The sequence below is a fragment of the Enoplosus armatus genome, chromosome 13, assembly GCF_043641665.1.
Source record: "Enoplosus armatus isolate fEnoArm2 chromosome 13, fEnoArm2.hap1, whole genome shotgun sequence".
Classification (NCBI taxonomy): Eukaryota; Metazoa; Chordata; class Actinopteri; order Centrarchiformes; family Enoplosidae; genus Enoplosus; species Enoplosus armatus.
Window position 1 is genome coordinate 4,585,720 of NC_092192.1, and position 12,646 is coordinate 4,598,365.

At 41.1% G+C, this 12,646-nt stretch overlaps 1 protein-coding gene across 3 annotated transcripts in view; it reads left to right on the top strand.

Moving 5' to 3' along the window:
- The window catches only part of gria4b (glutamate receptor, ionotropic, AMPA 4b), a 102,452-nt gene that overhangs the window by 73,582 nt on the left and 16,224 nt on the right, over positions 1-12,646 (top strand). For all 3 annotated transcript variants that reach the window (XM_070917185.1, XM_070917186.1, XM_070917184.1), the window contains exons 10-11: positions 4,308-4,514; positions 8,289-8,662. In XM_070917185.1, coding sequence (XP_070773286.1) covers positions 4,308-4,514; positions 8,289-8,662 — 581 coding nt within the window. The remainder of the gene's footprint in view (positions 1-4,307; positions 4,515-8,288; positions 8,663-12,646) is intronic.

The following is a 12,646-nucleotide window of genomic DNA, read 5'->3' on the forward strand; positions in this document are numbered from 1 at the left end:
TTTTGATGCAACTACATGGCTGTGTTGAGAATACATCGGGCCTCGTGCAGGAACCTCTCGTACCAAGAGATTTGCTCTTAAGTGGCTCGTATGAATTATTTAAGAGAACTTGTCGCATTTACCAATCCTCCTTTTTTAGAATTACTTTTAGGCACAAGCTAAAATCACTAGAGGTCCATATTCTCTTCACCCTCTAAGTCATGAACTGCCTTACTTTAGCAAAACGTCTAACTTTACAGCATTGCAACAATGTCCCCTAATAATAAATGTTTATGTGTGCTGATCTCCAGCAGCAGGACTTCATGCTCTAACAGTGTGAATGAACATGTAGGCTTACGTAGCAATGTTGGGGCATTAATTAGCTAATAATCACATTTAAAGTTCAAACGAACAATTTACCAAACATTTTTGCAGTTAAGATAGTTTTCTAATTCCAACTTGGAACGAGACACGTACTTCTACAAACATACAGGCTGTATTAGAGGTCGAGGCTCAGCAGCCAGTCGAGCTGCAAACATTGTTTTTTTCTATTCGTGCTTTAAATGTGCTTCCCCTTTTTCAATGTCATATAACCACATTAAATCTAATAAAAATGTGATTAGTGCCTCAAGTGGCTACAGACGACCGATACCCAGAAATTAGTCACTTACTGAGAAGCGTTACTGTGTGTTTGCTTCATAAAATGATGTTTTTGTTGTCAAGTTATTGTACAAGATGGACCATGAGTTTTCTGCGTATTCCTGCGCATATTCAAACAGGAAGTGCCACACATTGTTTATCTTACGTAATGCACAACACTCTCACACAGATTTTAAGCAGCACGGTCTAGCAATTTTGATGTGGGTGCATATTTGTGTGAACACTGATGGACGTATGTTTGGATTTGTGACATCAAGTTGGCCCTGTAGTGTGTGTGTGTGTGTGTGCTTTTAATGGCATGTTAATTAGTCTCATTAGGCAGTGAGTGAAGCAGTGTGGTTGGGATTATTGACCAGCCTGTCAGCCATGCTGGCCTTTGCTGTGAAGACCTCTGAAGCACCGCTCTCTTCTCATGCCAGAAACACTGACTGCATCCTTTATCTCTGCCACTCCCTCTGCTCCTCTGGCTGCCAGCGCTGTCGTACACCCTGCTATCATAAATCATATGGATTAGGGCTGATTTCCCTCTGATACTCATCCAAAACATCTGCGAATATCAACTTGTAAATTAAGCCTTCATCGTTAAAATGGTTGAGATTTATTTTTCAGCCGTTGTAAAAAATTTAGAGAATTGTTAATAGAAGAAAACATGGTAATGCTTTTCTTGAAGTGGTGCTCATAGGACAGTTAAAACCATCATGTGCAGAAATGTTTTGTTTTGTAGAATAAAAGACAATTGAAGTGAAAATTAGCGCAGTCTGTGTTGTGTCCCTGAATTGGATCTATGGGGAGAAGGTAGCAGCATGCGTTGCTGTCTGCCACAGTGTCTGTTTCTATTGTACCACAGGGGGCGCCAAAGTCATAACAAATCCTACACATACTGTGGGGGCTTTAAAGTTGTAATCATTCAGATTTCAGCCCTGGTTGATTTGGTTAGTAAACACTCCTCGAGGAGCAACTTGGTCAGACTGATGTATCCGTTTACAGTGCAGCCAAACAAACTCACTGTCAATAATTGGCCTGTTTTCATCATGCCATTAGCCACTTCAGTGTGATTTCATGCAGCACATGGCGTGGACAAAACAACAGGACAAAGAAGAGTTTGTTACCTTGATGAAGAGTTGGAGGTGTACAGCTTGTTGCCTGCAACTCTTCATCCAAGTGTGAGTGCTCCTTCTTGTTCCGTAACCCTGCAGTATTTAAAACGGATCCATTGTGGAAAAAAAAGATGCCTGAAATAGTTGAATAATTGCTGTCTGCGCTAACCATGGTGACAAATACGTTATGTTTCCTGTGACTCTTTCGCAATAAAAGCAACTCCATGTTTTGCTAGTTGAATGCTTTTAATGTGAAGCAGACAGGAAATTGCATTAGCAATTGGCAGAGTGAAAGTAAACACTGATCCTGATATTAATTAGATAAAATTACAAACAGTAATGCTGTGAATCTCCCGTTGGTAGGCAGGATAGTTGAATCCTGGGCAGGAATGGCGGACCCTGCCACTAATAATATACTACTATATAGAGAGGTAATTACAGAATGTAAATACATCAACTGGCTATTGCTTAAATGATGCCAAAGAAATGCAATAAAACAAAAACATTTAATGAAAATCTTAAGGCCCCAGGTTTACTGTGTGGCAATGAGTTTAAATACTTGCAAATGTGTTTGTTAATATGCACCCCTAAAGCAGAGTATAAACTGAAAAATTAAGGATCCTTAGGTAGACCCTTTAGGTCCTAATCTGTTTTATAGAAGTGTGTGTGTCAAAAGCTAGCTTTAAATCTTTATTATTTCAGTTTATATTGTGTTTTACGTGGTGCATATTCCTAAATATATTTTAAATTTAATCCAGTTACTACAAACTATCTCATACACAGCAAACCTATGGCAGGATATACTCCAGGGTTGGATGTTTGCTGCAAAATATAATGAAGCTGCCATGTGCAGTCTGCTGTGTGACTGGTTACAAAGCTCAGTTTTGCCCCAGGGCCCCCATAGCAGGTTAATCTGGACCTGCTTTTAAGCATTTTGATTGCATTACTGTATATTAATTGTGATCAGGCTTTGCAATAACTACAGTGTGCAAAAGTACAGAATGATGGATACTACTGGATAGCTTATCAAATTATTTTATTATTAATGCATCATAACCTACTTCAAGTAATTTTTTTTTGTGATGTATAAATCCTGCAAGGACTGCAGTTGTGAAATGTATATTTCAGATCACAAAAGCCTTATTTTGACATGAACCTGCTAAACTGCGCCATCATTATGTTGTACATTAATATTTTGTTGTGCCGCGGGCTCAACCGAGCCTTTGCATTCTTCCCCCCGCTGAGGAGTCTTTGGTTACCTTGCTTTGGCCCGGGGCAATGTCAAGCAAACACATCTCAGGAATGAATTGCTCCCGTTCTCAATATGCAATAGGCTGCCTTCCATGACAAAAGCAATTTGTTTGGAAATATGAGCGCGGAAAGCAGACGAGGTTTACATTTAGATCACTTTCCCAGCAACAGCGAATCTCATGATCTATAACCTCCCGCAGGTCACAGTGTGGACCGACGTAGCCACCCCTGATTACTTTGAGTGTTCAAGTCGAGTCAGGCTTGTTTTAGGTATTAAGTCATTCAGTCTGACTGCAGCTCATTTCTCACTTCCCTTCAGCTTTATGTCTGCCTCCGTTTCTGCTTAGTCATACTTTCCTCTCTCCTCCTCGAGTCTCTCTGTGTATCATGCATCCACATTAACACTTTGATGATTTTTTTCTTCTTCCTTCCTGCCTAAACTCCAGTCTGTGCTGTGTATATACAGCATGAGGCTGTCATTAAGATTACACATGTATCTCTTTCTGTTGTACACTGAATTATCTTCAGCAAAAAAAAAAAAACCAACCCATCTCCCAGCAGCTGGGATCAAGTCAGTTTAAAGTCATTACGTTTAAAGCTGCACTATGCATTTTTTTTTTTTACTTTGATACACTCAGGTGGTTGTGGAGAATAGATTCATTTTTGAAAGTGGGAGAATTTAGTTTGTAAGTAAAAGTTCGTTTTCTGCAGATAATGTGAGGTGACAGAACAGTTGCAGCACTTCCACAGCTTGAATAGTTGAATCGTCCGTATGAAAGATGGACAATTATGTTAGAAAATCAGCTGAAATGAATTCAGTTTCAGATTCAGTTTAAATTTTGGATGAATTTGGCAACAACAAAGTTATCATGACACAGTCCACTTTCTCATTAGAGCCCATGAAGGCTGATCACGTAGACTTGATTTGGTGGAAAATGTGCTCTACTCCAAATTAGCGACTTCACCTTTAATGTAAATTAGTGGTTTTTTTTCAATAAGATCTTGCCTTGTGCAGCTTTAATATGTTAGATAGGTCATTGCCACCAAATGTTGATCAATAAGATAGCATGACACCATCACCTGCATGCTCGCGCATGAGATACAAATAAAACGGGGGCTTCGCTCATCAAAACATTGCTCCATAGCACTCCTAGTGGTCGAAAACTCCCCAGGGTAGCTTTAACCTCAGCCCTGGTTGGTATTAATGAGCCCAGTCATTCTGTCGTCTGTCGGTGTGTCGAAGAACCATTGTGCGAGCCCTCATGTCTGTGTGTCTGTCTGTCTGACGGTCTGGTTCACTGGTTATGGTCCCTTGTGTAGGAGGGTCCCTATGTGATGCTTAAGAAGAACTGGGAGATGTACGAGGGCAACGACCAGTACGAGGGCTACTGCGTGGACCTGGCCTCGGAGATCGCCAAGCACATCGGCATCAAGTACAAAATCTCCATCGTTCCCGACGGAAAGTACGGCGCCAGGGACCCAGAGACGAAGATCTGGAACGGCATGGTCGGGGAGCTGGTGTACGGGGTAAGACCCTTTGTTTCCACTCAGGAAATGGTTCTTCTTCCAGCTTCCCTAAAGCACTATTTCTACAGAAATTAGCTTTTCATCTAAGCTGATTCATCTCATTCAAACTTTAATTGTATGCTGTCAGTAAGATTCATGATGGTATTTAGGGACAATACTGTGTCTTCTTCTAATCTGTTAGTACTAACAATACATTTATACGGCAGCTTGGCTTTTGACAGAGAAATTGGTTTTCAGCTTTCTTAAAGCTGAAAATGTCCAGAAATTAGTCATCAGAGTCAACTTCATTAATTCAAACTGTGAGCAGAGAGTCCGTAAAGACAAGTTATATTAAATAGAACAATTTGTGCATCATTTCTTATCCTGACGACCGTGTAATAATCACAATAAAGTCATAACAATGTGAACTTTATATGTATGTGCTTGTTAAAACGTCATCAACCTAAATGGAAACAACCACTAATTCTCAAATAAAAGCTGGTATTAAGGTTATGGCCGAGTCTCAAATGATAAACAGAAAACATAGCTCACATGGTAAATTAAGCTGAATGTACATTTTCACTAATTCCATCAGTACAACAACAGAGAGACTCACCAATCTGCTGCTCTGAGATTCTCTTATTAACAACGTTCCCGTTTTCATTCACTGATTAATTTGAATGTCTTTTTTTGATCGCTGTTAAACTTCTGTCAATAAAACTCAACACTTCCTGCAGATGTTTCAAATTAAAAGCCAACCAGGAACAGGAGTGATTATGCAGTTTGAAGTGTTCAGTTTCAAATGGAAACAGGAGCAGACCGAGGAGACATCTTACTAAAATATGGTGATATAAAGGCTGCTGTTAAAGTAAATAACAGCCCTGGTCCACTATTTAACAATTTACGGGAAGTTAAAAAGATTCTGTATGTCTTGTTATGTATGCAGAATATATCTTTTGCAGAAGGACAAGAAGTCTCTGTACACACAGTAGATCTGTCTGAAGCACAGCTCCTGTATGTTGTTTAGATAATTAAACCCATCTGTAAACAGGCCAGCTGTCTCTGGTGGTATTAATGCTAGCAGGTAGAGGGGAATTAGCAGGGCATTGGAGCTGAGCTTTTGGAGGGGTTAAAGAGGAAAAGCGCAGGTGTGGAGCTTGTTAAAGAATCTCTGAGGTGACTATTTGATTTTGGGGGGTGAGGCGTCTTTCTGCCGCTGACCTTGCTGTGCGATCAAAGCTGGTGCGAGCCCGTGGTACGGGATGATGTTGGGATTTCATGGCCAGAAAATAAATCAAAGTGAGGAAAGAGACGAGTGTTTGTGTTCTGCGACTTTAATATTTTTTGAGATTAAAAAAAACAGCCTTATGAGGATAGAAAAAAGGGAAGATTTTGTCACTTACACTTCAGTTAAGGTTAAGTTATAGGTTCGATTAACAATCCAAAACCTTTTCAATAAATAAATGTCACTTTGTCGCTGATGGAGACCATAGAACAATGGTTTATTTAATCTTTATCCAGTTTTTAATTTTGCTTTTCCCAGAAAACGCTCTCTACTGTGCAGAAAACTACTGTGAGTAACAACTTAGAAGAATTTGAGACAGAAAAAGAGAGAAACCAGTTTTTTCTGGTCCATTTTCACAAAGTGGCATTTTTCTCGCCAGCGCCTCTCTTGGTACCGCAGTGACTCAAGGTGAAGTCGACTGCAGCGAGTGCGAGGAGAGGCACAGTTCGGGATGTGTCAGGACTGATAAAGCAGTACACTGCACTTCTGGTGTAAAGACTAACCAGGTTGGTCAAAAGCACGAGAATAAAAAGTGCAGCTGTGTTCTCCGCTATTTTCATCTCTTTAACAAGCACTGTGAGCCAAAACACATCCTGTCCAAAAGCTTTGCTTTGAATAGAAAACACGATGGGCAAAATGACTTAAATATAAATCCCCTAACAGGAAAACTTGTCCTCTGTCCAACTACATCTGTCATCAGTTTCTGACTTGAACCCCGTCAGCACCAGACCACTCCTTCCATTTACCTGCCTCTCAGAGTCTCGTATCGGCTTCAAATATGGACGTATGGCACATTTTCTTTTTCAGGATAACCAGGGTTGCTTGAAAATAATGAAACATGTGATGTGAATAGTTGCAGTCAAGATCCAGTTCCAGATCCAGAAGGATCTGGTTACAAAATGTATTTTACCAAATTAGAAATTCTAAGTTGTCAAACGTAATTGCTTGTTAAAGAGGTTTGCAGGTTAGTTCGATATAAATATTTATATTATATTATAATGTTGATTAAAAAGAAAACACAATCCGGGGAGCATAAACATACCGCACGCTGTCGATCACGTGTTCTTACTTGATTTACGATTTATCTTCATTAGCTAAAAATCATATAGACAAACGGCAGCTGTGCCATAAATATAGCTGCCAGGTGCCTAACTGGTGTTTTTTCATATAAATATATGTGTATATACTGTATATATATTATATATATATATATATATATATAGTATATATACTGATGAAGGTTTGAGGATTGAAACGTCGTAAATAAAGTGAGCAAGTTATCAATAGTGAGGATTTTTTGGTTCTTTCGCAGTCATAGTTTTGATCAAACGTCTCTTATGTCCATAAGAATTTTGTAGTCATTATTACATTACAAGAAGAACAAAATTGGGGTTGAGTTTAGAAATAAGAACAAAATTTGGCATAAACATCCAAGTTGGGACCAGGAGGAAGAGAATGAACAGTGGAAGGCCCTCATGAGTGTAGTAATACCAGTATGTGTGTGAGTTTGTGTGAAGATACGTGTTGTGCAGCCGTGTGTGGAGCCAGTGTTGCACTATAGAGTACGTGATTGGGGGCAGCGTTCATGGGAACGTCTGAGGACATGGAAGCCGTCAGCACTTTCCCGCCTAAGACTTTTGCTCGGAGACCATTCATTTGTTCCCGGTTCTCCCTGAAAAGCCCACACGCTACCACAAAAGCCCTGCCTCCTTTTAACCTGCCATGTATTTTAGCACACACTAAATGCCCCGAGGCTGTCATCTTAGTTCATTTTGCTGAGGATGAAAGAACTTAAATCTCTTTCATTTTCTCCCCCCCGTCCCTGTTTTTCTCCTTTCCTGCTTCCTTAAGTGTCAGATGGTCGTAATGAAACTTTAAATTCTTGCTGATATTAAGCCCTTTTGCTCCCAAGCCAGGCAGACAAGGTCACAAGTGTTGCTAAGTCACTAGCTGTAATCTGATTTGTGGATTCTCAGCAAGCCAGTGTGCACTTTTCCAAGCTGCAGACCTCAGAACGTGGCTGTATCCCATTTCTTGCCTTCCTGTGCTGTAAGCATATTTCTCCGACACATTATTTTATCCCGCTTGCTGATTCTCCCGGAGTTTCAGCTAAGCCTCTCAGCTTTAGAGAGGAGGTTCAGAATTTCTTTTTCAATTTCTTTTCTTTCCCTCTCTGTCTTAACTTGATCACTCTGAGATGTATTCAGCCGCCGTCTAAACTTGATCGCTTTGAGATTTGCTCAGTCAAGGGACAAATTCAGATAAAACGACGCGAGCCGAGGAGAAAAGAAAAGGGCCGATTGCTGTTTTGTTTACTGATGGCTGGCTGGCTTTTGGCCTTCGGCATGTCATATCTGTGACTAAGTGATGTTTGATTGTTGCATGGTTCAGCTCAGAGAGATGATCCATCATTTACATTTGTTTATCTGTCATCATTCGGATTTGGAGTTGCTCTCAGAGAGGCTCATTCAGATGTCTAATCAAATTGTGTTTCATTCGAATCCCCACAGAAAGCGGAAATCGCTGTGGCCCCTTTGACTATCACGTTGGTCCGGGAGGAAGTGATCGACTTCTCCAAGCCCTTCATGTCGCTGGGCATTTCCATCATGATCAAAAAGCCCCAGAAATCCAAACCAGGGGTGTTCTCCTTCCTGGACCCGTTGGCCTACGAGATCTGGATGTGCATCGTGTTCGCCTATATCGGCGTGAGCGTGGTGCTCTTCCTGGTCAGCCGCTTCAGCCCGTACGAATGGCACACCGAGGAGCCCGAAGAGGGCACCGACGGTCCGCCAAGCGACCAGCCCCCCAATGAGTTTGGTATCTTCAACTCTCTCTGGTTTTCCCTTGGCGCCTTCATGCAGCAGGGCTGTGACATCTCCCCCAGGTAAGACGCAAAAAAAGTACAACAGTCACTGGATGTTTGCTGATACATTATTAGCTTTTTTCGGCCTCCGGCTGAGGACACATTACATGACTTTTAGGCCAATTATAATCGCTATGTGCCACCACGTCCGATTGGATTGTGTCTGTGTTAGTCTGGACAAGGGCTGAAATCCCTCGCCTGCCAATCCAGTTAATCATTATGTCAAACATGTTTGACACAAACTAAAGTCTTGATGCTCCGGTGACAAGCCGTCGCCTGTGACAGTGAGACAGTTGCTCAGTCTTGATGTTGTTAATCACGTTTAATTGTCATCAGTACGACCGGTAGTCACCAGTTTTTTAATTGAAGTAATCTGTGCAACAGGAGGTGGAAAAACTGATGGTAATTATGAGTGTGATTTTTAATATTTTCCTAACAGCTGTGTAGTGTGTCCTTAGTTTGAGTCACAACTGACGTTCATGTTCAAGTTGCAGCTTCTGTCATAAACTATAGAAATACTTTATACTGCTACTATAATACTCCAATTTAATCTCTGGGATGACTGTATTGTTATTACTTTAATGATGTGAAAACCTCATAATTTAGTAAATGTCAAACTAACTTAAGCATTGACTTAATTTAAGATTTTGAATTATGTGATTCTGTGTTGGCTGAAAAGATTATATGACCCTAAAGATGAAAATATCAAATAAACGAAGTGTTTATTCGATATTAAGACAAGCTAGCTGTTTCCCCCACGTTTCCGGTCTTTATGCTAAGCTAAGCTAAACACAGCTAATCTCCAGCTCCTTCCCACAGACGTGAGATTTGATATCAATCTTTTCGTCTCACTCTCGCAAAGAAAGCAAATTTGCATATTTTCTGAAATGCTGAACTATTTCTTTAAACTTAAACTAACAACTCTTTTCTTAGTCTGTCACATGTTGACATTTTGGAAGTATGAGGTTTTCATCCGCCACTCGTCTTACCAATTATAGCCTGTTAAGTAAGTTACTGCTCACAACCTGCTGTATATCAGTGGTCATTTGCATGGGGACTGTAGTTCAGAAGCATCATTTATTAACAGGTATTAAGTGTAAAAGACTGTCTCATGTGTTGCTCTACAGTGTCTGCTGCTCATGCTGTGTGTATACCTGTAGTGGCATCACACTTGTGGTTGTGTGTGTGTGTGAGAGAGAGAGTGTGTGTGTGTGTGTGTGTCTCTGCTTGTATTGATTGTCTCTCTCTCTCTCTCTCTCTCTCTCTCTCTCTCTCTTCTGCAGCCATATTGTTCTTCACTGTCTGACTTGCTAGTGTATGTTGTCTTGCTTGTAAGGGAATTAAGTTGTCTCTGTCGGCTTCGGCAGTCGTGGCTTTTCGCACTCTGTGTATTTGAGCTCCTGTTACATTAGCCGCCGTGGTTCTGTAGCGCCGTTGTCTCCTCCATCGTGTGAAACCTGTGTGATTCACTGAGAACACACTGTCAAGGTGTTGTCTTTCACCGCGTCTGTGACTTCTCTTCCCTTTGGCCAAATTTACGAGACTCAAACCTGGCATCCCTTCGGCTTCAGACCGGCAGAATGATGTCTAGTGAGCACGGCGTACTTTGGTGGAAGGGCGGAGAAATGGGGGCTTTTGTACAGTTAACTGTTTGGCTTTGTTCCTCTCCAGCCTTTAAGGGCTGGTCGTCTTTGTTTTTTTAACCAAAGATCAGGCTTCCTGTCCGTCATCACACACTGGCATCCTTTCTGCTGACATCTACTGTCATTGTGAAACCTATAGACCGATAAAGCCTCTAATTCTTAATGGTTTCTCATTTTTCTGTAAAGCCTCTCTTAGCTGTTTGAATGGCTTTGTCAAGCTTAAAGTTCCAGCAGATGGATTCTTTGGGTTATTTTAAGCTACAGCTAAAATATAGTTATTTTAAGTCTTTCATATAATACTTCTTTTATCTGCTTTAAGCCCTTATGGATCTTGTACTTGTAAATAGAGTTGGTAAGATTTTAGGAGATGAAAGGAGGACCAAACCAGCCTGTATCTTTCAGCCTCCCCCACACCAGAGGAGAGCAGAGACACACACAAGATGGAGGATCCCGAGGTACATTAGAGCGCCTTCGAAAAGTATAGCCCGGCCTCACGTAAGCAACCTATAGAGGGGACTATAATGGACCACTGACTGTGATTAAGGCCACTCATTTAAGGAGTACTCTTGCTTTGTTCACACATGTGCAGTAACCCCCTCCCCACCCACCACCATAACCACCCCTGCCCGCCACATCTCTGCCTGTGTACTGCAGATAAGGACTTAAGAGCCGCACAACAATGTCGGCATCAGAATGGAAAAGTCTACATTTCAACCCTCTCTGTCTCTGGCTGTGGTCCCCGCTGCATTCCACCTGTCACTGCTAATCCCACGGGCCTCTCCCAATCCATCAGCACAGAGCCCCGGAGCTCGGGAGCGCTTCCACTCCAGTTTAGCCTGACAGGGCAACATGCAAATCCCTTCACACAGGGGAGATTAGACGGGCGTGGAGGGAGTGACAAGGGCAGAGGTGAATGGGACGAATTTGGGGCGAGAGGGCCGCGGCGCTCGCTCATGTGTTACAGTGGCGAGCTGTCTGGACGGTGGAAACGCTGTCTGCATAGTAACACGGCCTCTGAAACTTTTAGGAGGCTGCACGTTGTTCCACCACAGAAGGGTTACGTAAGAACTTCACGGGCTGCAAACATGATTTCCGGCGTGCTACTTTAAAAAACCAAAACTGTTCATACGAGTTGGTTCTTGCTGGAGGCCCGTTGTCTTGTCTTGCAGAAATTCACCGGGAGAAAAAGACTCATCTGTACAGCCACAACAAGTTAGCAAGGTTACACCATAAACAGGAGGGCTCTGAGCATTTTAATTGGAAGATAATGCAGGTGTAGAACAAGATTAGCCAGTGGCTTTTAATTTCAGAAAAAAAACAAAATAATGAAGTGAAATAAAATACAGCCACTACAGCCGCTAGCCATGAGCTAACAAAGTCAAGGGGTAGAAAAAGGGTAGCCACTGGGCAGGAGAAGCCGTACATAGATCTGTAGTCCATACTAAACACTGCTGTTATCCAGCATGTTCCTGTAAACCTACACTGCATCTGAGGGGATGATACATAAGGTGTGTGTTTATAAACATACGACATGTGAGTGAATTAAGATAGACGTGAAACTATCTGAATGTATGCTTCAGGGTCCACTTACAACAGCCTGTAAAGCTGCGCCTACTTCACACGTGCTTTTCACCATTTTTGAGGCTACTTTCTTGGATGTAGCCAGATATCTTTCTAGGAACTTGATTAACGGAGATGTGCGTGTTGGTTCAGAGGTCTGGAACCTGAAATGTTATTGTTATTTAATGTTATGGGAAACAAAACGATCTATAAGCTGCCGCTAGAGGGCTAAAGTTAGTAACTTTCATTTAATAGAGTACTGTACTCAAGTTTTGAAGTGCTTGTACTTTACTTGAGTATTTCCATTTTATGCTACTTTATACTTCTACAGTTCAGAGAGTACTTTTTACTGTACTACATTAATTTAAGAGCTATAGTTATACTGGTTACTTTTCAAATTAAGATTTCACACACAAAACATGTGATCAGTTTATAAAATATGATCAATTGTTACAGATTAAACTACCAAATATATATATGAAGTAGTTAAAACGAGCTCCATCTTGACCAACGACAACGTTAAAAGTACCGCTTACATATTTATACATCAATAATAGTAAAGTATAATACTAACACAGACATTATGAGTACTTTTACTTTTGATAGTTACGTACATTTAGTTGCTAATAATTTTGTTTGAATAAGTTTGAATGGACTTACTTGTTACTTGTTTTATTTATATCTCCCTACTTTTCCTTCTTAATAGTTTAATGTACTGTCTGTTTCTAGTCGTGTCTCCTCCATGTGATCATTTCCTCTCACAGATGTGTAATTCTACTTTTCTTCACGTCGTCGTTTTACT